The sequence below is a fragment of the Artemia franciscana genome, chromosome 2 (assembly GCF_032884065.1).
Source record: "Artemia franciscana chromosome 2, ASM3288406v1, whole genome shotgun sequence".
NCBI classification, from domain to species: domain Eukaryota; kingdom Metazoa; phylum Arthropoda; class Branchiopoda; order Anostraca; family Artemiidae; genus Artemia; species Artemia franciscana.
In genome coordinates, this window is record NC_088864.1 from 18,473,795 (window position 1) to 18,500,454 (window position 26,660).

General features: G+C 33.3%; 1 protein-coding gene across 2 annotated transcripts in view; it reads left to right on the top strand.

Annotated features, from left to right (window-relative positions):
* Window positions 1-26,660, top strand: part of LOC136038076 (gamma-aminobutyric acid receptor subunit beta-like) — a 208,159-nt gene that overhangs the window by 140,272 nt on the left and 41,227 nt on the right. Inside the window, exon 7 of one of the 2 annotated variants that reach the window (XM_065721081.1) lies at window positions 14,502-16,072. The exons of the other annotated variant lie outside the window; for it this stretch is intronic. Coding sequence (XP_065577153.1) covers window positions 14,502-14,740 — 239 coding nt within the window. The 3' untranslated portion in view covers window positions 14,741-16,072. Of the gene's footprint in view, window positions 1-14,501; window positions 16,073-26,660 lie in introns of those variants that run through there. 2 annotated transcript variants of the gene reach the window in all.

The following is a 26,660-nucleotide window of genomic DNA, read 5'->3' on the forward strand; positions in this document are numbered from 1 at the left end:
CAGGTCATCCCCGAATGGGGTGGGGAAAGCTCATACAGAAGATTTAATGGAAACTGGAACTTCATGGGAGAGGGTAAAAAATGAAGATTGGAATGGATTGGGGCTAGTAGTGGAAGCTGCAAGTAGAACTTTTATCAGTAAATATTATTTTCCTCTCTCAAGTCTAATGAGATATTTGATTGATTTATCGAGCACATAATGTGATAAAAATGATCACATCGCATGTAATCAAATCACACATTTCCATTAGTATATATTTTCAAAGCTACAAAATCAGAAGTGCTGCAATTTCTCATTGATATTAAATAAAAAAAAAAACAAGTTTTTTTAACTGAGAGTAAGGAGCGACATTAAAATTTAAAACGAACAGAAATCACTACGTATATGAAACGGGCTGCTCCCTCCTCAACACCCTGCTCTTTACGTTAAAGTTTTTTACTGTTTTAAAAAGTAGAGTTAGAAAAGTGTCAAACTTTAGCGTAAAGAGCGGGGCGTTGAGGAGGGAACATCCTCTTTCATATACGGAATGATTTTTGTTCGTTTTAAGTTTTAACGTCACTCCTTACTTTCAGTTAAAGAAACTTGTTTGATTTTATTTAATTTCTGAACGTTTTTGAATTAATGCATGTTTTGAATTTGGCTCTCGGCAGATGAATAATTGACGCAAAATTTGCATTTTTATTTTTTTTTTCACTAAATGGCTTTCTCATAGTTTTGATCAAAAGATTTTCAGAAAGAAAGGAGCGGAGGAGGAGGCCTATTTGCCCCTCCCCCCAAGTTTTTGGTTTCTTAAAGGTAACAAGAGCTTTTAATTTTTTACGAGCGTTTTTATTAGTAAAAGACATAAGTAACTTATGAAATAGCTTACGTAACGAACTACTGTAGTCGTATTTTTTTTATCACGTATATGAGGGAGTTTATCCCGTCGTCAGTACCTCGCTCTTTACACTAAAGCTTAAGTTTTGTCCCAATTGCTTAAGAATGATCCCTGAGTCAAAAAGGCCGTAGAATAAATAGTTGAAATTACTAAAAATACTTTAGTGTAAAAGCGAGGTATTAGGAGGAAGTGAATTCCTCATATGCGTAATAATTTCCGTTCGTTTTAGGTTTTAATGCTGCTCCTTACTTACAATTGAAAAAACTTTTCATATTTATTTTTCCATTGTTTTTTTCTAAATAATGCTAGAAAATCCTAATCTCCCTTCATGGAAATTTTCTTCCCCTATGTAAAATTCCTCCATAGAAAGTTCCCCCAGCACGTCTCCCTCTTCTCAACAACCCAAAAATCTCCCTGAAAACGTCTGTACGCTTCCCAATAACCATTACTACATGAAAGCACTGGTCAAAGTTTGTAACTTGTAGCCCCTTCCATGGGGACTGTGGGGGAGTAAGTCGTCCCCAAAGACATAGTTATAAGGTTTTTCGACTACGCTGAATAAAATGTCTATCTCAGAATTTTGATCCGGTGACTTTGGAAAAATAATTAGCGTGGGGGGGGGGGCTAGGTAACCTTCGATTTTATTGGTCCTAAAACATTCTAGGACCACTGGGTCAATACGATTATCCCAGGGAAAGAAAAAAACAAAACAAACCAACAAATAAACACACATCCGTGATCTGCCTTCCGGTAAAAAATACAAAATTCCACATTTTTGTAGATAGGAACTTGAAACTTCTTCAGTAGGGTTTTCTGCTACGCTGAACCTGGTGGTGTGATTTTCGTTAAGATTTTATGGCTTTTAAGGGGTGCTACCCCGTATTTTCTAAAATAAGGCAAATTTTCTAAGACTCGTAACTTCTGATGGTAAAACTAAACTTGATAAAACTTATACATTTAAAATTAGCATTAAAATGCGATTCTTCTGATGTAACTATTAGTATCAACATTCCGTTTTTTATATTTTTGGTTACTATAGAGCCGGGTCGCTCCTTACTACAGTTCGTTATCACGAACTGTTTGACAAATCGATTTACTTAATGAAAGTAGCTGTATACAAAGTGAAGCGCTTGCAACTCAGTTCGTAGTGTTTTTGTTTGTTGGAAATGTTTCTTATGTTTCTTCCGCTGTGTCCTTTTTAATTTTGTGTTTTATCAGTTCTTACTTACTATAATCATGGAATACCCAGATTTTTGGGTAAGTTTCCAACAAAGTATCTTTCTGGGGCTCCTTGTGTTTTTGGACTGAAATCAAAATTTAATGTAAATCAACTACATCCAGTTCAGAATTTTGACTAGAGATTGACTTCAATATTATTTTTCTTGTCTTCGTAAATTTCTATTTCAACATATTAATTTTGTTTCCATATTTCTTCCCCAATGCGATACTGTCGCTGGGATGATTGAGAGAAGCCTGGAAAAGATTGAACCTCATATTTCGCTTTAATTATGCATTAAATCTTCACAATAAATTTGCCATATATTCTTTTTTGAAGACGCAGTAGATCTCAAAAGTTAAAATATAAATGGGTCTTTTTAATGTCCTTGTCATTACGAATAAAGCCATAGTCCTTAAAAAGCCGTAAAAATATTGTGTTTATGTCATTTTACTAAAATACGCTTTTATTCAAACAGTCGCTTTTTCTGAGCTTTTGGAACTACCAAAAAGAAAATTGGGAAATATAACTGAGGGAATGGAACCAATTGTACACAATTTTTTCTCTAAATAATATTTTATATTAAAATAAGAATTATTTTTATAAGGATGTATTTACAAGGATGTAATTTTCTTTGTATTTGGAATTTCGGAAAATTTGTATTTTTGAAAATTTGAACCTCTAGTATCACTAGTAAAGTATAAATAAGTTTTTTAAGGGAAGCTAGTACCGCGTTAGCCTCCCTCAAACAACTTATTTTTACTTTACTAGCGATACTAGAGGTTCAAATTTTCCAAAACACATTTTGTGTTTCGGAAAATTACATCCTTGTAAAATTTAGCATAATACACGACATACGTTTCGGAAAATTTGAACCTCTAGCATTGCTAGTAAAGCATAAATAAATTTTTTGAGGGAGGCTAGCACCGCGCTAGCCTCCTAGTCTTACGGCTAAAGTTTAACTAGTGCTTGCATTTTATCATTTTAGAGAGCAAATAATATAGCCACTTGACAATTGCAGTTTTATTTAAATACTTATTGCCTTTAAAAAAAAATCTGAAAAGAAAATTTAATTGTTTAACGCAAATATGACTAAATAACTCATCCATTATCGAGGTATAGATATAAAATGGATTAAACTTTTGGTCAGGTTACTCTTGTATAAAGCCGTTGAGACATATATAGAATTCACCTAGCTTTATCATACAAGGAGGGGGGCTGATGAATAGAAGTCCCTTTCAAATGCCGGGTAATTTTGGTTTATTTTGAGTTTTAAGGCAACTCTTTGCTGTCATATAGAAATTTAAATTTTTTATTCTAATTTCAGTGTGATTGAATTTCGTACAGGGGGCGTTTCAAGGAGTTTGCTGCCAGAGTTATAGTTTTATATGTTTTCTTTTCTCATAGAAATAACTTTTTGACTTTCAATCTCGCGTTATACTCAGCAACAAGGAGACCCTAAGTCAAAATGGAAATGAAGAGGCCTTTTTGTCCCCCCCTCCCCTTTTAATCATTTCCTATTCATGAAAAGAGTACTAAAACTCACGATTTCCTTTCAAAAGTGTCTTCTTACAATGACCGACGTCCATCGGTCTTAGCTGGTTGTACTTCTAAAGAGAGATAGGGAAAATGAGACATGACAGTTTGTTAATTATAAAGGAATATGTCTGTTCCCCACGTTTAATTTAAAATATTACAATATTGTCATGTTTCTCCTATAGCTTAGCAATGAGCCCTAGTGCCTATAATACATAACGACATAATTATTTAAATCTGTTAACATATATGATTTGTATCAGATTCAGTGTATTCGAGAATCCTGCTGTAGAGGTTTCAAGCCCCTATCTGCAAAACGTGGATTTTTTTTTTTTTTTTTTTTGCAAGAAGAAACATCACGAATAAGTATTTATTTGTTTCCCAGGTGTGATAGTATCAACTCGATGGTCCTTGAATATTAAGATAAACCTTATTCGAACGAAAATTAAAAAAAATCCATGGGGAGGAAAGTTTCCAGGAAGTGTACTTTCCAGGGAAAAATATACACTTGAGGATTTTTCCAGAATTCATAAACAAAGTTCTTTTATATCTCTTGCCTTTTTTTCCGTCTCAATTTTAGTAGTAGAGGCCTAATCTATTTAGAAAGACCCATACCCACTAATCTTTTCTTCCTTAATGATTTAAGATCACGAAGAAGTTTGACGGCGATAACCTCAAGACGTAGGTATTTTTCATTTTCTTCAAGATGTGGGTGCTTATTATGTAATACGGAATGTTTTCTAAGAGATGCAGGTGTTTTTTACATAATAGAGAGTGTATTTTCTTTGATTGTTAAAAAACCCGTGAGGACCAGGAAAAACCTTTAAGCCACTACCCCTGCCGAATCATTGTTTCTTTGGCTGTTACATAATAGGGAGAGTTGGGGAGTGTATTCCTCAAGACAATTCAAGATATTTCAAGACGTTTTCTCAACAAGTTTTTCTTCAACATTTCTTAGGTTCTTAAGTAACAGGGAATGTTTACCTGTGTCAAGGATGACGCATTCTCAAGTGACTTGTTTCTTCATGGCCCGTGGGGAATATCTCCTACTTGTAATTGAGGAGGGCACAAATGTGGGGTGTTAAGTAATGGCGATGCACACATGGATGTTATGTAATAGTTTAAGAGATTTATTTTTCAGGATTTCAATTTCCTTTCAAGACGTTTTTTCTTTCAATTCTTTTCTTTTTTCAAGATTCCATTTTCTTCAAGGAATTGTCCACAGGGAACCTTTATGTTCCAAAGATTTTTGTCCCCTTTAGGAATGGAAAAAGATTTCCCCTCGATGGAATGATGTACTAGACAGCCGAACCAGGAAAACATTCCTACTATTTGGGTTACACTTTCTAATGGGAAAATTTTGAAGAATCTATGGGTCGCGTGTTTCCTATGTCTGCAATAATTGACATGTGGGGAAAAAAACTATTATTGGAAATTGCTTAAATTTGATGTAAACCAGCTTGTTAAGTAATACTTTAGAAGGTATTATCAGATAATGTTGGGGATTTTTCTTCACACACTTTTTAGTAATAGATTCTTTTACTATATTTGAACTAGAATGCAATATTATTGGTGAAATATTATGTTATTAATGTTTGGTTATATCATAGGTTATTGGGGGTTGTTCTTAGCATGTTTTTAGCAATAGAGTGTTTTACTCTATTTGAACTTGAATTCGATATAAGTCATGTAATAAAAGCAAGAGTATCAATATGGCTAGAATATAGTAAACCTTCATATACAATCAGAAGTCTATCTTTTCCTCTTCACTGAAAATAATTTCAAATATAGGGTTTTTCAACCTTTTCGGTCGTTTAAACTTAATGAAAGATCCCCAATAGTGTTTGTTGTGATGACTCCTGGCAATTGAGGCCAGCGTGGCACAATATGCCATACGGCATAAACTATCACACCTATCGGTTTTTTCGACCTCGGTTTTATAAGGAAGACAACAAAATGCCAAGTTTCTGCTGTTCGAATAAAAACAATGGTCTGATTGATTTAAAAAGGTTATTGTTGTAGGGAAAAGGTTAAAGAAAATTAAGTGTGTTAATTTACACCTGAGGGTGTCATCGGGCTTGTGCATTGTTGTGCTGGGCTGTACTCAATTGCCAGGAGTCATCAGAAGAATCGCAATTGGGGATTTTTCGTTGAGCTTAAGCGATTAATTCTAATGTAAACAAATATTTTGTCTAGGTTTGATATTTCAGTATCACACTTAGGGTTTTCCACCTTTGCAATTATTTAAACTTATTGAAAGATGCTGAATAGTGTTTCTTTGGTGACTCCTTGCAAATGAGGCCTTCTTGGCATAATGTACCATCTCGATGACATCCTCTGGCACATATTATAACATCTAACTGTTTTTTCAACCTTTCCCCAGAAAAACACTTTATAACCTAAAAATAGCCATTGTTTTCATTTGGACAGTAGAATCTTGCCATCTCATTCTTAGAATGCGACGTTCCATGGCGATTCCCAGGCTTTGACCCTCAATAACTGACAGTATTATCACACATAATACATTTTTAAGGTGTTTTTCTGCAAAAATATCCATCTACACTTGAACTGATCGTTCAAACTTAAAGCAAAATCCCCAACAGTGTTTTTTCTGATGACTCCTGGCAACTGAGAACAGCGCGTCACAATGTACAAGCCCGATGACACCCTCTGGTGCAAATTATCACACCTATGATTTTTCAACCTTTTCCCAAAAAATAATCTTATAAGCTCTAACAGACCATTATCTTTATTTGAACAGCAGAGACTTGCCATTTGATATTTTGATTGCGATGTTCCATGGCATCTTCCAGCATGTTACACTCAAAGCTGACACACAGTACCCTTTGGTGTACATTATCACACCTAAGTGTGTTTCAATTTTTTCCTACAAAAATAAGTCTATAAACTAAAAATGACCATTGTTTTTAATTTGAACAGAGGAAGCTTGCCACTTAATTGTTAGATAGCACTGTTTCATGGCAATTCTCGGCCTATGAAGTTCAATGGCTCACAAATAGCAACATCTGGCAAGCATTATCACATAATTGGTATTTTTACGGCAATTCCCTGAAATATATCCGTTTTCTCTAGAATTGATAGTTTAAAATTAATAAAAATTTTCAAATAGCATATCTTCTTATGACTCCTGGTAATTGAGGCAAGTGGTGCACAAGGTACTAGCCCGATGACACCATCTTGCAAACTCTATCATACCTAATAGTTTTTCAACTGTTTTCCAACAAAAATACTTCATAAACTAAAAAACACTATTGTTATTATTTGAACAGCGGAAACATGCCATTTCATTGTTAGGTTGCGATATTCCTTGGCGATTTCCAGCCTGTGAAACTCAATGGCCGACATACGGCACTCTTTTGGTAAAGCTCGTATTACACATATATCATTTTTGGGGAATTTTATGTAAAAATATCTGTTTACAGTAGAATCTATCGTTTAACCTTAATAAAAATCGAAATAGCGTTTCTTCAGAAGACTCCAGGGAGCTGATGCCAGTGTGGCACAGTTTGAGAGCCCCTTGACACCCTCTGGCGCACATTATCATGCCTTAGGATCTTTCAATCTTTTCTTCCCAAAAACTTATAAACGAAAAATGACCATTGTTTTCATTGTAACAGCAGAAACTTGCCATTTCATTGTTAGGTAAAATGTTTCACGGTACTTCCCAGTCAGAGACACTCAATGGCTGAGACATGGCACCCTTTCCAGTGCATTCTCACACCTAAGGCATTTTAAGATATTTTCCTACAACAATAACCGTTTACCCTAGAAATGATCACTTAAACCTAAAGGAAAATTTCCAATAGCTTTTTTTCTGATGACTCCTAGCAGTTGACGCCTTCGAGGAACTAAATGGCTAGCATTCAGTGCCCTTTGGCGTGCATTATCACGCCTAAACTATTTTCAGGTATTTTCATACAAAAATAATTTTTACACTAGAAACGAATATTTAGCTTAAAGAAAATTCCCAACAGCGTTTCCTCTGATGCCTCCTAGTAATTGAAGCCACCATAGCACACAATGGCTGCCTTATGGCAGCCTATGGCATACTTCCCACCTAAAGCATTTTCAGACATTTTCCTACAAAAATAACTGTTTAAACTAGAATCGATAATTTAAACTTAAAGGGAAATTGCCAATAGTGTTTCTTCTGATGACTCCAGCAATCCAGCGTGTCATACAATGGCTGGCATATGACAATCCCTGGCGTGCATTATCACAGTTAAAGCATTTTTAGACAAATATATATATATATATATATATATATATATATATATATATATATATATATATATATATATATGCATTTTGTTAAGTTTTATTGTTATTAGTAAACGTAACTGAACTAAAATGTTGATTTCTTTTTCTGCGTGAAACTTGCTGTATATTGATTTTTTTTTTTTTTTTTTTTTTTACTTCGTGAAATATGACACCTGTTGGTTTTGTTCGTGAAACTTGTTGCATTCTTATTCTTTATTCTAAAAACATAATGTATTTCGATTTTTTCTTCTTGAAACTCATTTTATGTTAATTTTTCCCTCGTGAAACATGATGTATTTTTATTTTGTCTTAATGAAAGCCGTATTATGTTGATTTTTTCTTTGTAAAACTTGCTGCTTGTTAATTTTTTTCAATTCGTGAAACTAGCTGTATGCTGATTTTTGTTTCTGAAAATTGCTGTGTTTCCTATGTGAAATCTGTAGCCCGTTAATTTTTTTTCTCGCGAAACTTAATTTGTCTTGATAATTTTCTTCGTGGAACATTTTGTATGTTGGTGCTTTATTCGTGAGACTTGTTGCATGTTGATTTATTGTTCATGAGACATAATCAATATTGATTTTTTCTCCGTGAAGCTCAGTGGAGGCTGATTTTTTCTTCGTGGCACTTGTTTTATGTTAATTTTATCATTCGAAAAATCTGTTTTATTTTTTGTTCTTACTAAAACTAGTTGTGTATTGATTTTTTTCTCATGAAATATCTTGCACATTGATTTTTTGACTGTGCAAATTGTTGCATGTCGATTTTTTTTATCTTCGTGAAACATGTTATATTGTGTTTTTGTCTTTATGAAAATTATTGAACATAAACGTTTTCTTCCTGAAACTTGTTGCATGTTGATTTTCTCTTTCTTCGTGAAACTGGTTGTATGCTGGTTTATTTCTCGTGAAACTTGTTGTACATTGAGTGTTTATCATGAAACGTAATATATCGTAATGTTTTCGTCATAAAACATGTTGCATCTTGTTTTTTTGGCATGCGAAAATTGTTGCTTGCTGAGTTTTTGCTCAAGAAGTATAATGTATGTTGATTTTTTTTTTTCAAACGTAATGTAACTTGATTTTTTCTTCGTGAAACATGTTGAATATTTATTTTTTCTTCGTAAGACATGTTGCATATTGAGTTTTTGATTCGTGTAAGTTGTTGCATGTGAATTATTTCATAAAAACTTCATATATGTTGATTTAAGTCTTCGAATAACTCATCATATTTTCATTTCTTCCTCAGGAGATTTCTTGGATGATGATTTTTTACTTCGTGAAACTTGTATGTATGCTTTTCTCCTGGTGAAACTGGTTTTGTCTGAGGAACTTGTTGAGCACTGATTTTTTTCGTAAAATTTGCTGCATATTGTTTTTTTCTCTTCAAGAAGCTTGCTGTATGTTTATTTTTTCTTAGCGAAACATGTTGCAGATGAATTTTTTCTTAGTGAAACTTGTTATATTTTGAGTTATCTTCGTTAATTTTGTTGTATGTTGATTTTTTTTGCGAAACTCGTTATATTTTTATTTTTCAGTATGAAACTTTTGTTACTTAATTTTTTCTTGAAACTTGTGTTTTTGTTTTATCTTTATGAAAATTTTCTATGTTGGTGTTTTTTTCGTGAAACTGGCTGTATGTTGATTTTTGTTTTTCGTCAATCTTGGTATATGTTGTTTTTTCTTTTTGAAACTTGCTGGATATTGACTTTTCTCTTTGTGAAATACTTTTTTGTTGATTTTTCTCCTCGTGAAATCAGTTTTGTTCGTGGAGCTTGTTGTATGCTCGTCTTTTGTACGTGCAACTTAATTTATCTTGATATTTCTCTTCGTGAAATATGTTGCTTGTGGATCTTTCTTCATGAAACTTGTTGTATCTTAATTTTATCATTCGGAAAATCTGTTATATATTGGCTTTTTATTAGTGAGACTTGTTGTATATTGATTTTTTTGTCTTCGTAAAACTTATTAAACGGTGATTTTGAAATTTATTGTATGTTGATGCTTTTTTTTCTTCAGAAAACATATTGTATATTGATGTTTTTTCTTCGTGAAACTTGTTTTATGCTGATTTTTTCTTCTTGAAACTTCTAAAATTTTGATTTAATCCTCTTGTATGGCTTTTTCTTACATGCTACTAGGATAAGTTAGCAAAACTGACCTAACCTACTCACGGTAGGTTAGGTTAGGGTAGATGGTGCGCCATCTAAACTAACCTATAGTGTTTAGGTTAAGACGGTTAGGTTAACCTAAACAATTAGCAGGTAAGAAAAATATGTAAAAGTTTCATGAGGAGAAAAATCAATATGCAACAGGTTTCATGAAGAAAAAATAAAAATATAACAAGTTTCTCGAAGACTTGAATCAAGATACATTAAGTTTCTTGAAGAAATAACCTAAATGCAACAAGCTTCAAGAAGGAAAAAGCCAGAATGCATCATGTTTTACGAAGGAAAAAACAACATGTAAAAATTTTCATGAAGAAAATTATCAAGATAACTTAAGTATCATGAAAAAAAATCAATATACAACCAGTTCTGTTAAGAAAGAATCAAGATACAATAAGTTTCATGAAGAAAATATAAGAATACAACAATGTTTGACGGACAAAAATTAACATGTAAAAGGTTTTAGGAATATAAAAGTCAACATCAAATCAGGAAAAAAAACACAAATCAATATACAAAAGTTTCGTGAAGGTAAAAAAAATAACGTCAAACAATTTTCACGATAAAAAATCAATGAAAGGGAAACTTCACTCATAAAAAATCGTCATGCAAGATATATCCCGAAGAAAAATAAACATAAGACTAGTTTCAAAAGGAATAAATCAACCTATAAGAAGTTTCATTAAGAAAAACTGAACATAAGACAAGTTTAACGAATAAATAAATCAACATACAAGTTTCAAGACAAAATGTCAGCATACAGTAAGTTTCAAAATAACCATATTATAAGTTTAACAAAAAAAAAAATAAATATACAATAAGTTTCAGAGACAAAAAGCCAACCTGTTATAGGTTTCCCGAATAATAATATTAACATGCAACAAGTTTCACGAAGAAAAATCCACATGCAACATATTTCACGAAGAAAATATCGAGATAAATTAGGTTTCACGAACAAAACATCAGCACACAACAAGTTCCAGGAAGAAAACTGGTTTCACGAGGAAAAAACAACATGCAACAAGTTTCAAAAAGAAATAATCAACATAGAGCAAGTTTCGGGAACAATAAAAATCAACATAGAGCCAGTTTCAAGAAGAAATAATTTACGTACAAGAAGTTTCCCATAAAAATCAACATTCAACAGGTTTCATGAAGAAAGCCCAACATTAAGCAAGTTTTATTATGACAATAAAATAAATAAAAAGTTTAAAAAAGAAAAAATGAAACTGCAACACGTTTCATTTTGAAAAATAACAAAGCAACAATTTTTGCGAAGAATATAATCAACATAAAACAAGTTTCACGAAGATAATTTAAAATATAAAAAGTTCCACAAAAAAAATGCACGTGCAACAAGTTTTATGTAGAAAAACTCAACATACAACAGCCATTGTGAAGAGGAAAAATCTAACATACAGCAATTTTCAAGAACAAAAAGCAAGTGTGAAACAAGTTCCACGAACAAAAAGGGTTTCACGAGGAGAAAAATCAGCATAGAAGCTTCACTTGGGGAAAAATCAAAGTGCTAGAAGTTTCATGAAAAACTGAAAATATGACAAGTTTTTCGAAGAAATAAATCAACATACATTAAGTTTCTTGAAGAAATATTCCACGTGAAACAAGTTTCACGAAACCAAAATTTCAACATACAACATATTTTATGAAGGAAAAATATACATGAAATTCCTTGAAGAAAAAATCAAGAAACATTAAATTTTACAAAGAAAAAATCAGCAAGCATTATGCTTCACGAGCAAAACCTCAGCATACAGTAATTTTCAAGAGCAAAAAAATCCAACATATTTTATGACGAAAACATCAAGAAAAATAAATTAAAATATAACAAGTTTCACGAGTAAGAAATCGGCACACAACTTGTTTCAGAAAGAAAAAATTAACGTACAATAATGTTTATAAAGATGAAACCAGATTACAGCCAGCTTCACTAAGAAAACAAAATCAATAATCAACAAGTTTCAGAGTAAAAAAATCAACATGCAACAAGATTCATGGATAAACAATCAAAACAAAGCTAATTTCTTCAAGAAGAACTAAACAATACAACAGTTATTTATATACAAACTAACATACAACAAGTTTTACGAAGAAAAGTCAACCAACAAAAGTTTCACGAAGAAAAAAATCAACATACATTATATTTCACGAACAATAAACCAGCAAGCAACAAGCTTCACAAACTAAAAACCAACCTGCAACATTTTTCTCGAGAAAAATATCAAGATAAATTAAGAATCAGGAAAGAAAAATCTGTGTACAACAAGGTTCACGAAGAAAAACTAAAAGTAAAACAAATTTTGCGAGGAAAAAAGTAACTTACAACAAGTTTCACGAAGAAACATCCAACATACAACAAGCTTCATGAACAAATAATAGCAAACAACAAGTTTCGCGAAGCAAAAAATCAACAAGCAACAAGTTTCACGAAGAAAAATCAACATAAAATAACTTTAATGAGTATAAATAGAAAATAAAACAAAAAAATCACGAAAAATTCTGAAAAAAACAAAAATCCACATAAATTAGGTTTCCTTTCACGAACAAAGAATCAGTAGGCAACAAGTTTCACTAGTAAAACCAATAGGCATCATTTTTCTAGAAGAAAAAAATAAGATTATTTACGTTTCACGAAGAAAAAATCAACACAAAACAAGTTTCACGAACAAAAAATTAAAATACGACCAGTTTCGAAAAATTAAAAATCAACTTACAACTAGTTTCACGAAGAAAAGCCTCTGAATTATTTGTCTTTTTTTATTGTTTTTAGTATTTGGTAAATGACGACTTATACTTACTTAGGACACGACTGACTGTCCATGGATTATTCTTTATGGTTGATTGTGTATAGCTATGTGGTTTGACCTATGTAATTGTATGGATGAGTAGGGTTAAGGCCTCATTCAAATACTGGTCTATATTAATTACTAATGTAGGAAAACACTCTTCCTTTTCTCCTTCTGATTTTTTTTTTACATGTTTTTTCTGTTGCATAGGTGATTTCTTTTTTCATTATATATATATATATATATATATATATATATATATATATATATATATATATATATATATATATATATATATATATATATATATATATATATATATATATATATATATATATATATATATATATATATATATATATATATATATATATATATATATATATATATATATATATATATATATGCATTAGGTGTATGAAAATGCCTTAGGTGTGATAATGCACATCAGAGGGTGCCATGTGCCCGCTACTGTGGGCCACACTGGTCTTAATTACCAGGAGTCATTAGAAGAAACGCCATTGAGAATTTTTCTTTGAATTTAAATGATTGATTTTAGGTTAAACGTTGATTTTTGTAGGAAAATGTCTGAACATACTTTTGGTATGAAAAAAAATTCGAGAGGATGCCATATGGAAGCCAATGTATTCACTGCTGGCATCAATCGCAAGGAGACATCAGAAGTAATGCTACTGGGAATTTTCTTTAAGTTTAACTATTCGTTTCTAGTCTAAACATTTATTTTTGTAGGAAAATATATGAAAAGGTTTTAGGTGTGATAATGCAGCCCAGACGGCACCAAATGCTAACCATTGAGTGCCGCGCTGGTTTCAATTGCAGGGAGTCATTGGAAGAAATGCTATTGGGAATTGTTCTTTAAGTTTAAGCGATTGATTTTAGTGTAAACGGTTATATTTGAAAGAAAACGTATTAAAATGCTAATTCACACCACAGAGTGTCGTTTGTCAGCAATTGAGTGTCACAGGCCGGAAATTGTCATGGAAAATTGCAATCTAACAATGAAATGGCAAATTTACTCTCTTCAAATAAAAATTATGGTTATTATTAGTTTATAAAGTTTTTTTCGTGGGAAAAGGCTGAAAAGCCCTTAAGCGTGATAATTTTCACTGGAGGATGTCATCAGACTTTTAAATTGTGCCACATTCGTCTTAATTGTCATGAGTCATCAGAAAAAACGCTATTGAGGATTTTTCATGAAGTTTAAGCCATGTATTTTAGTGAAAACGGATATTTTTGTGGGGAAAAGCCGAAATAACACCCTATGTATGATAATACTTGCCAAAGGGTGTCGTTTGTTAGCCTTTCAGTGTCACAGGCTGGGAACCGCCAAGGAACATCGTAATCCAACAATTAAATGGCAATTTTACGCTTTTCAAATGGAAACAGCGGTCACTTGAAGTTGAAAAACCCTTAGGCGTGATAGTGTGCGCCAGAAGGTTTCATTCGGCTGGTAATATGTTCCACAATAGCCTGAATTGCCAGGAGTCATTAGAAGAAGTGCTTTTTGAGATTTTTCATAAGGTTAAAACGATCAATTCTGGTATAAACGGACATTTTTGCATTAAAATGCGCGCAATACCATATATGTGATACTTCTTGCAGGAGAGTGCCGTTGGTCAACTATTGAGTTTCATAGGCTGGGAATCGCCGTGGAGCATCGCAATCCAGCATTGAAATGGCAGTTTTCTGCTGTTCATATTTCTTGCCAGAGAGAGTGCTGTTTGGCAGCCATTGAGTGTCATAGGCTGGGAATTGCCATGGAACATCGCAATCCAACAATAAAATTGCAAGTTTCTGCTGTTCCTAGTTCTTGCCAGAGAGTGCCGTTTGTCAACCATTGAGTGTCATAGGCCAGGAATTGTCAGGAAACATCGCAGTCTACCTTTGAAATGGCAAGTTTCTGCTGTTCAAATAAAAACAAATTGCGATATTTGGTTTATAGAGTTATTTTTGTGGCAAAAAGCTTGAAAGCATTTTGTGGGGAACAAGGGTCATTTTTATCATATAAGACAATTTTTGTGGGGATAAGGTTGAAAACCCTTAGGTGTGATATATGAGCTAGAGGGTATAATCAGGCTGGTACAATGTGCCACACTATCCTCAATTGCCAGGATTCATCAGAAGAAACGCTTACTGAGTTTTTTATTAAGATAAAACTATACATTCAAGTGCAAACAGGTATTTTTTTTAGAGGGAAATGCCCTAAAAATGCATTACCTGTGATAATGCTTGCTAGAGGGTGCCACGTATCAGCCATTGAGTGCTACAGGCCAGGAATTGCCAGAAAATAAGACCAAAAACAGAGAAAACTATAGAATCAAGTCATTTGTCTTGTTGTAAGGGTATCGTCGGGCTCTTACGTCGTGTTACACTGGCCTTAATTCCCAGGATTCATCAGAAGAAACGCTACAGGGGATTTTTCATTAAGTTATTACGATCGGTTCTAGCGGAAATCGACAATTTTTGAGGGAAATACTCTGAAAATTCTTTTTGTGTGATAATGCTTGCCAGATGGTGCCGCATATCGGACATTGAGTTTCACAAGCTGGGAATTGCCAGAAAGTAATGAACAAAATATATAGTTAAGTCAGATGTCTTGTGTCCCTTTGAGTTTACCTCGAAAAATGTCACCTCGTCCTCTCAAAGGATCTATATTTATCTATTAAAAGCAATGGTTTTCATGCAGTATTATATTTTAGATCTTCTGGATATACTAATAGCGAATTTCTCAGAATTTATGTTGATAATCCTCGATTGAGTGACTATCTAGTTAAAAATATCCCCCTCCTACCTGTATTATATTGATTTCAGTGTCCTAAAAATAAAGTGTTTTAATAATATTTCATTTTTTTTATCAATAATACTTGTATGTACTAAAAAAGCCTTTATTCTTTAGATGCCTTGTTTCAGGATAAAATTCAATATATTTCCTAGTATCTTATAACCTGTGTACTTAGCTATGCTTGTTCAAGATTACCTCTAATATAAGTATAAAATTATGTTTAGAGAAGAAGAATAGATAGATTTCTGATCGTATATGAAGGTCTACCACACTCTAGGCATAATGATAATATTTATTTTACTTCATCTCTTCTATCGAATTCAAGTTCAAACAGAGTAAAAGACTCTATTACTAAAAAACATGCTAAGAACAATTCCCAATAGCCTGTGATATAACCTAATATTTCACCAACGATGTCCTATTCTAGTTCCAATAGAGTAAAAGACTCCATTACTAAACATTGTGGTAAGAAAAGTTCGCGATGTTATCTGATAATACCTTCTAAAGTATTGCTTTACAAGCAGGTCCATATCAAATTTAAGCAGTTTCCAGTAATAGATTTTCTCTCCCGCATTTCAATTATTACAGACATAGGAAAACCGCATCCCATAGATATTTTAAAACCTTTCCGTTAGAAAGTTTTACCCGAATCATAATATTAGGAAGCTTTCTGCTTCTGCTGTCTAGCACATCATTATGTTAAGGGGAAATCTCTTTCCATTCCTAAAGGGGACAAAATTCTTTGGAATATAAAGGTTCCCTGGGGAAAAAATCTTGAAGAAAATGAAATCTCGAAAAAAGGAAAAAACTTGAAAGAAAAAAGCACCTTGAAAGAAAATGAAATCCTGAAAAAAAATCTCTTAAAGCATTAAGTAGCACCCAGGTGTGCTTCGTTATTTCGTAACAACACACGTCTGTGTCCTCCTCAGTTACAAGCGGGGGATTCTCCGCTGACCCTGAAGAAAAAAGTCGCTTGAGAATGAGTCATCCTTGACAGAGGTAAATATTCCCTATTGCGTGAGAATCAAAGAAATGTTGAAAAAAAAATCTTGAGAACACGTCTAAAAAAATGTCTTGAATTGTCGTGAAACGTCTTGAGAAATGTCTAGAATGAAAAAGTCTTAAAAACATCTTGAAATATATTGAAACGTCTTGAAAAATTTCTTGAAGAAATTTGTCTTTAAAAATATCTTCAATTGTCTTGAAGAAAATACTTCCTCTTACGTAACAGCCACAGTAAACATGATTCAGTGGAGGGAACTGGCCCGAAGGGTTTTCCTGGCCCTTGTGTGTTCCTTAACAATCAATGAAAACACACTCTCTATTATGTAAAACAATCAACTCTATCTTTCAGAAAATATTCCTTATTCCGTAACAAGCACCCGCATCTTGAAGAAAATGAATACCACCTGCTTCTTCAGACAATCGCCATTAAACTTCTTCGTGATCTTATATCATTAAGGAAGAAAATGATATTGGCAATAGATCATTCTACATATATTGGGCCTACATTACTTCTTTTGTGCGCGGAGGTGTTAAGGGTGATTGTTTGAGGTAAATTTTCACCAGGAGTGTATTGTTTGGCATGTATTTCCGTAGGGATGGATTTTTTTCCGTTGAGATGGAGCCATATCTTCTAGAATTGTATCAATACGATCAGAAATAAGATAAAAAAAATGTTTTTTCAACCGAAAGTAAGTAGCAGCATTTAAACTTAATAAGAACTGAAATTATTATGCATACGATGGCGGTTTCCCCCTCCTCGACACCTTGCTTTTTACGCTAAAGTCTTAATTTTGTCCCAATTCTCTTAGTACGACTCCTGAAACACAAGGGTCATTTAATTAGAACAATAAGAAGCTTTTCAAAAATTACTAATAACCTTAGCGTGAAGAGCAAGATGTTGAGGAGGGGGCCATACCCCTTCTAAGTGTCATAACTTCTGTTTGTTTTAAGTTTTAATGTTGGTTCTTACTTTCAGTTGAAAAAGGTTGCTTTTTTATTGTTTAATTCTAACAAGGGCCAACATTCTCACCTATTTAATTTGATTCCTAGGTTTTTCTTGAATACTGTTGATTAAAATATCTGCTAAATGTCAAGTTTAAAAAAAAGTAACAAATCTATTCCTCTTCAAAGATTTTTTTATTAGTCGTTCGTTTTAAAAAGAGTATTCAAATAAAATCAAATATCAAATAGTTATTCCTAACTTTGAGCCCTTGTCTAAGGACTACACGAGTACCAATAATATTGAAGGTGTGTTTTCTTTTGTATTTGGACCCCAGTGATTAAAATACTACCAATAAAATTGTGGCTTGCTGCTATATTTGGTTACAATTGGCCTAGGGCGGACAGAGAACGTAGTATGGGGACTAGTTGCCTTTTCATCACTTAAAATTGTTAGAAAAGGAACTACAGCTATTTATTTACGTTTAAATGAGAACTTTGCCCAAATTTACTAACGATGGGTTCGATACAGTGATCCTTGGTGAAAATTTTTTTTAAAAAGATAAGAAATACCACTCGTGACACAACAAATATAAATGTTGACATGTATAAGGTTAGGGCCTTGAAATTTTCGTTATGGTTTCGTTACGGCTTCGTGTCCAGATTAAACATTGTGATCTTCATCAAGATAAGTTCTCTTTTATAGAGGATGTTTCCTTCCTTCTATTAGAGTTATGCACCTTTACATGTACTAATAACTTTTGATGCATACTTAATATTTTTTATTATTTGGAATCATCGTAAAAAGGTAATTATTTGATGTATCTCTTGTTTCAAACTTCTGTTTGACTCTTTCTCACAACTCTACTTTTTAAAACAATAAAAAAAACTCTAGCGTAAAGAGCGAGGCGTTGCGGAGGGAGACAACCCCTTTCATATACGGAATAAAATCTGTTCGTTTTATGTTATAATGTCGCTCCTTACTTGCAGTTAAAAAACTTGTTCTTTTTAATTTAATTTCAGAACGGTTTTTCAATTGATGCATGTTTTGATTTTGGCTCACCCCACATCAATAATCAAAACAAAATTTGCATATTTTTGTTTGCTAAATGGCTTTCTCATAGTTTTGATCGGACGATTTTGATAAAAAAAAGGGTGGAGAAGGAGGCCTAGTTGCACTCCAACTTTTGGTTACTTAAAGAGGCAACTAGAACTTTTATCTTTTTACGAACGTTTTTATTAGTAATAAATGTACGTAACTTACGAATTAACTGACGTAACGAAATTTTATATTTTATATTTTTATTACCTATATGAGGGGGTTCTTCCCCTCGTCAATACCTCGCTCTTCACACTAAAGCTTCAATTTGGTCCTAATTCCTTAAGAATGATCCCTGAATCACAAAGCATAGAATAAATAGTTGAAATTACGAAAAAATACTTTAGTGTAAAAAGTGAAGCATTGTAGAGGAGACGAACCCCTTATATACGCAATAATTTCTGTTTGATTTAGGTTCTAATGCAGCTCCTTACTTCCACCTGAAAATACATTTTTTATTTATTTTCTCATTGCTTTTTTTGAATAATACTAGAAAATCCTGCAGCCCCTTCATGGAAACTGTCTTCCCTCATGATAGATTCCTCCATGAAAAGATCATCCCACGTACCCCCTTCCCCCTGACCCTCGTTGAACGTGAGAAAGTCCCCCTGAAAACGTCTTTACACGTCCTAATAACCATTGCTATATGTAAACAATGGTCAAAGTTTGTAACTTGCAGCCTCTCCCCGGGAACTGTGGGGGATTACGTCGTCCCAAAAGACATAATTATAAGGTTTTTCAACTATTCTGAACAATATAGCTATCTCAAAATTTTGATCCAGTGACTTTGGGAAAAAATGAGCGTGGGAGGGGATCTAGGTACTCTCCAATTTTTTTTGTCACTTAAAAAGGGCACTAGGACCTGTAATTTCCGTTAGAATAAGCCCTCTAGTGACATTCTAGGACCATTGGGTTGATACGATCACCCCAGGGGAAAATAAGGAAAAACAAACGAAAAAAAAACTAATAAACACGAATCCGTGATCTGTCTTCTGGAAAAAATACAAAATTCCACATTTTTGTAGATAGGAGCTTGAAACTTCTACAGTAGGGTTTTCTGATACGCTGAATCTGATGGTGTGGTATTCGTTAAGATTCTTTGACTTAGGGAATGTATCCCCCTATTTTCTAAAATAAGGAAAACTTTCGCAACTTGATGGAACTTTCTTTCAAACTTGATGAAATTGTATATTTAGAATCAGCGTAAAAATATGATTCTTTTGATGTAACTATTGGTATCCAAATTCCATTTTTTAGAGTTTCGGTTACTATTGAGCCGGGTCGCTCCTTACTACAGTTCGTTACCACGAACTGTTTGAAACTCCATTTTGTGTCTACACTGTTGCATTTCCCATAATATGACCAAACATAAACTTACGTGACGTCAAATTCTATATAGGGCTTGATTTGACTTGGCATTGTCTACGTTTACGAAAAAAAAAAAATCAGTATGATAAAGTAACGCAACGTTAAAATTAGTAGTGTGGAATTAGGTTCAACATAAAGTAGTGTGTATCAGGTTATGCCAGTGTCAAAGGTTCTACAGCAAAGTTTGTAGGTAAACCGAGAAATAAAGACTGCAACAATTGGTTAAAGACTCTGTTTAATTGATGGCAACAATCTGGAACAAGTTATGAAAGTAGAACACATACTCAGAACCTGCTGACTTAGATACTGCTGAGAGAGTTTATTCAGAACCTAGATTTTCAAAAATCCAAAGAGTCTTAGAAGCTCAGAGCATCCCTTACACAATTCTCAATGTCAGAAATAGAGGCTTGAACAATTGGCTGTCTGCTCAATAAATAAATAAAGCACTTGGCAGCATGTTCTTAAAATAATACTTATTGGTGCATTTTTGTGAAGATATTACTCTGACAGTTTAATAAGATAAACCCAAAGTTTCACCCAACTGAAACCCAATAAACCCCACTGATTTCAGATTCAGATATTTGTTACTTCACCAATAAATACAGAACGCAACTATTTTGTATAAGAAACTCAACAGCCGCATTAAAGACAAAGGTCCTGTGAGTGGGTCTATCTTTGAACCATCTTTTGATATAGCACAAAAAGAATTACTCAATAGTAACCAAAACTCTAAAAAATGGAATTTTGATATCAATAGCTACATCAAAAGAATCGCATTTTAATGCTGATTTTAAATATATATATTTCATCAAGTTTAATCTTACCCATCGATTAGATGGGGTTTCGACTAGATGAGGGGATTTACTGCAATAACACCCAACAAGGAGTAAGAAGTGGATAAAAATGCACGGAACAAAACAAAAAGAATAATAAAACAAAATAAAGAAAACAATAATAATAACAAAACAAAACAAAGAGAACAAGCCTAACGAAAAAAAGAAGAGCCAACTTCTCAAGCGAACATTCAAAAGGCGACTAACAAACTCTGGTAAGAATGGCAGATCAAACTTTCATTTCAGATTTTATTTTGTGTAAGGCTTTCCTAATGCTAACATTTTTCAATTTTTGAAATATCGAAACTACCAATGGTTCCAAAATATAATAATGTAAATTATACGAAAAATTAGAATTATAAAAAGTATTGTAATTGGGTCTAAGATATATCCCCCCAAAAAAGACCTCCCTCCCCCTAAGCGAAAATTCGGATACGGTCCTGATTCGGGGATGGCCATTCTAGCTCCGTGAACAACCCTTGCAGCAAACCGTTTTAACGTGCACTCTGTGCCTCGAACGGTCATCCATGCTATAGCTTTAGCTGTCTTGAAGCGCAAAAGCTGCTAACGATGGAGAAATGAATAGCGAACTGACTCTAATCAAACAGTTCGTGGTAACGAACTGTAGTAAGGAGCGACCCGGCTCAATAGTAACCAAAACTCTAAAAAATGGAATTTTGATATCAATAGCTACATCAAAAGAATCGCATTTTAATGCTGATTTTAAATATATATATTTCATCAAGTTTAATCTTACCCATCAAAAGCTACGAGCCTGAGAAAATTTGCATTATTTAAGAAAATAGGGAGAAACACCCCCTAAAAGTCGTAGAATCTTAACGAAAATGACACCATCAGATTCAGCGTATCAGAGAACCCTACTATAGAAGTTTCAAGCTCCTATCTACAAAAATGTGGAATCTCGTATTTTTTGCCAGAAGACGAAGTGTTTATTTGTTTGTTTGTTTGTTTTTTTTTTTTTTGTTTTTTTTTCCAGGGGTCATCGTATCGACCAAGTGGTCCTAGAATGTCGCAAGAGGGCTCATTCTAACGGAAATGAAAAGTTCTAGTGTCCTTTTTAAGTGACCAAAAAAATTGGAGGGCATCTAGGCCCCCTCCCACGCTCATTTTTCCCAAAGTAAACGGATCAAAATTTTGAAATAACCATTTTGTTCAAAATAGTCGAAAACCATATTAACTATGTCTTTGGGGATGACTTACTCCCCCACAATCCTTGGGGGAGGGGCTGCAAGTTACAGACTTTGAACACTGTTAACATATAGTAATGGTTATTGGGAAGTGTACAGACGTTTTCAGGGGGATTTTATTTTGTTTGGGGGTGGGGCTGAGGGGAGGGGGCTATGTTGGAGGATCTTTCCTTGGAGGAATCTGTCATGGGGGAAGAAAAATTCAATGAAAAGGTTGCAGGATTTTCTAGCATTACTATAAGAAAACAATGAAAAATAAACATGAAAACGTTTTTTCAAATGAAAGGAAGGAGAAGCATTGAAACTTAAAACGAACAGAGATTATTACGCATATGAGGGGTTCTAAAAATACTTTAGCATAAAGAGCGAGGTATTTAGGAGGAGATAAATACCTCGCTCTTTATGCTAAAGTATTTTTAGTAATTTCAATTATTTATTCTACGGCCTTTCTGATTCAGGGGTCATTCTTAAAGAATTGGGACAAAACTTAAGATTTAGTGTAAAGAGCGAGGTATTAACGAGGGTACAAACCCCCTCGTATACATAATAAAAATATAAGATTATGAAAGTTTGTTACGTAAGTTAATCCTTAAGTTACGTATATTTTTTACTAATAAATCGTTAAAAATTAAAGGTTCTAGTTGCCTTTTTAAGTAACCGAAAAATTGGAGAGCAACTAGACTTCCTTCTCCACTCCTTATTTCTCAAAATCGTCTGATCAAAACTAAGAGAAAGCCATTTAGCCAAAAAAAGAATTAATGTACAAATTTCATTTTAATAATTTATGTGCGGAGAGCCAAAACCAAACATGCATTAATTCAAAAACGTTCAGGAATTAAATAAAAAAAACTAATTTTTTTAGCTGAAAGTAAGGAGCGACATTAAAACTTAAAATGAACAGAAATTACTCCGTATATGAAATGGGTTGTCCCCTCCGCAATCCCTCGCTCTTTACGCTAAAGTTTGACTCTTTGCCACAATTCTACTTTTTAAAACAATTAAAAACTTTAGCGCAAAGAACGAGGGATTGCGGAGGGGACAGGGGACAACCCATTTCATATACGGAGTAATTTCTGTTCGTTTTAAGTTTTAATGTCGCTCCTTACTTTCAGCTAAAAAAATTAGTTTTTTTCATTTAATTTTATATATAAGCTAATTTAATATATAGCACAAAAACTATTTAGTTTCTGTATGTACTTGATTTTATTCAAAACCTTCAGAAAATCCCCATAAGCGTGACGTAAATAATGACGAAGACTACACTGCCTTTCCATAATACAAATACAGAAGAGAGAATAATGAGAACTTTTTTCCCAATACAGTGAACCAACAAAACCTATTTGAATATTTCGGCCCTATATCTATGGGCCGTCTTCAGCAAACACAATAATAAACAATAACACACTTACAATAAAAGTTCTCGGTTAAAAATCCATTTTTTAAAATAGCCTGGGTATCATTACTTCTTAACGAAAAGTTCAGCCAAGACTGTGTGATAAAAGCTAACATTTTACAAGCTAAAAGGTTCATTCATTTCACTAACTGTATTTATCAAAAATTGGAATAATTTGTTATTGCGACATTTGCCTTCTCTGCAGCTAATCTTGTAGTTCTTTTGAGATTGGGCTTGTTTTTATTCGTTCCTATTTTTGTTTTGTTATGAATTAGATTATTTCTATAATTAATTTTGTGTACATAGGGTTGAGTGCGTATTCATCCAAGTCTCTATTTAGGTATGTATTATTATTTAAGTTTAGTTTGATTTCGATTGCCTCGCGGACAGTTTGTTTGATTCCTAGGTCATTGCTAATTAGAATTGTTTCGTCAAATAGAACATAATGGTTTGGATTTTCAAAAATACGATTGCTTACGATTGCTATTTTCCATCTGTTTCGGTCTCTAGAATGAATTGCAGGCTTCTATCGTAAGTATTTAAATGTTCTAGAAAAACTAAGTTCACTTTCGCCATAATTCCAAACTGAAATTACGTCGCCGTGTAACGTCCCCAAAACACATGATTAAGAAAATACGAATTGCACATACAAGGCATTCCTCTAAGACCCATTTGTAGCTAGTACAAAACCACCTGCCTCAAACAATGAAAAATGATTATGCACTGCATTTAAACCATTGCTTCACTTCCAAAAATCTTATATAAAAAATTCATTTGATCTTCTTTGGCAATCGAAATCAAACGAAACTTAAATAATAATACATCCCTAAATAGAGACTTGGGTGAATACACACTCAACACTATGTATACAAAATTAATTATAGAAAATAATCTGATTCAAAATAAAACAAAAATAGGAACGAATAAAAAAAAGCCCAATCTCAAAAGAACTACAAGATTAGCTGCAGAGAAGGCAAATGTCGCAATAAGAAATTATTCCAATTTTTGATAAATAAACTTAGTGAAATGAATGAACTCTTTTAGCTTGTAAAATGTTAGCTTTTATCACACAGTCTTGGCTGAACTTTCGCTAAAAAGTAAGGATGCCTAAACTATTTTAAAAAATGGATTTTTAACCGAGAACTTTTATTGTAAGTGTGTTATTTTTTATTATTTTCTTTGCTGAAGACGGCCTTTAGTTATAGGGCCGAAATATTCAAATAGGTTTTGTTCGTTTACTGTCTTGGGAAAAAGGTCCTCATTATTCTCTTTTCTGAATTTCTAAAACAGAATCCGTGATCCAGATATTTGCCAGCTTGTTATATAGGCGCCAGCACTTGGCATTATCAAACAGTTCGTGGTAACGGACTGTAGTAAGAAGTGACCCAGCTCAATAGTAACCGAAACTCTAAAAAATGGAATTTTGATACCAATAATTACATCAAAAGAATCACATTTTAATGCTGATTTTAAATATATAAATTTCATCCAGATCAGCTATACCCATCAAAAGTTACGAGCCTGAGAAAATTTGCCTCATTTTAGAAAATGGGGGGGAAAACCCCCTAAACGTAATAAAATCTTTAAAAAAATCACACCATCAAATTCAGCGTATCAGAGAACCCTAGTGTAGCAGTTTCAAGCTCCTATCTACAAAAATGTAGAATTTTTTATTTTTTGCCAGAAGGCAGATCACGGATGCGTGTTTATTTGTTTTTTTTTCCAGGGGTGAAGAGGGCTCATTTTAACGGAAATGAAAGTTCTAGTACCCTTTTTAAGTGGCCAAAAAATTGGAGGGCACCTAGGCCCCCTCCCACGCTAATTATTTTCGCAAAGTCAACGGATCAAAATTCTGAGATAGCAATTTTATTCAGCGTCGCCGAAAAACCTTATAACTATGCCTTTTGGGACGACTTACTCCCCCACAGTCCCCATGGGAGGGGCTACAAGTTACAAACTTTGACCAGTGCTTACATATAGTAATGGTTATTGGGAAGTCTACAGACGTTTTCAGGGGGATCTTTTGGTTGGGGGAGGGGTTGAGAAGAGGGGGATATGCTGGGGGAACTTTCCATCGAGGAATTTGTCATGGGGGAAGAAAATTTCCATGAAGGGAGCGCGGGATTTTCTACCATTATTTAAAAAAAAATGAAAAAATAAATATGAAAAAGTTTTATTCAGCTGGAAGTAAGGAGCAGCATTAAAACTTAAAACGAACAGAAATTATTACGTATATGAGGGGCTCACCTCCTCCTAATACCTCGCTCTTTACGCTAAAGTAGTTTTAGTAATTTCAATTATTTATTCTACGGCTATTGTGCTTCAGGGGTCATTCTTAATGAATTGGGACAAAATTTAAGTTTTAGTGTAAAGAGCGAGGTACTGACGAGGGGTAAACCCCTCATAGATGTAATAAAAACATGAGAATACAAAAGTTCGCTACGTAAGCTAATTTATAAGTTACGTATATTTTTTGCTAATAAAAACATTCGTAAAAAATTCAAAGTTCTAGTTGACTTTTTAAGTAACCAAAAAATCAGAGGGCAACTAGGCTTCCTCCCCGCTCCTTATTTCTCAAAATCATTCGATCAAAACTATGAGAAAGCCATTTAGCCAAAAAATAAATATGCAAATTTCGTTTTAATTATTCCTCTGCGAAGAGCCAAAGTCAAAACATGCATTGATTCAAAAATGTTCAGAAATTAAATTAAAAAAAACAATTTTTTTAACTGAAAGTAAGGAGCGAAATTAAAACTTAAAACGAACAGAAATTACTTCGTGTATGAAAGGGGCTGCTTCCTCATCAACGCCCCATCCTTTACGCTAAAGTTTTTTACTGTTTTAAAAATAAGAGTCAAACTTTCAAACAGTTCGTGGTAACGAACTGTAATAAGGAGCGACCCGGCTCAAGAGTAAACGAAACTCTAAAAAACGGAATTCGATGCTAAAAGATATATCAAAAGAATCGGATTTTTATGCTAATTTTAAATATATATGTTTCATCAAATTTAGTTTTTGTCATCAAAAGTTACGAGCCTGAGAAAATTTGCCTTATTTTGGAAAATAGGGCGTAACACCCCCTAAAAGTCGTAAATTTAGGAACGAAAATCACACCATCGCATTCAGCGTATCAG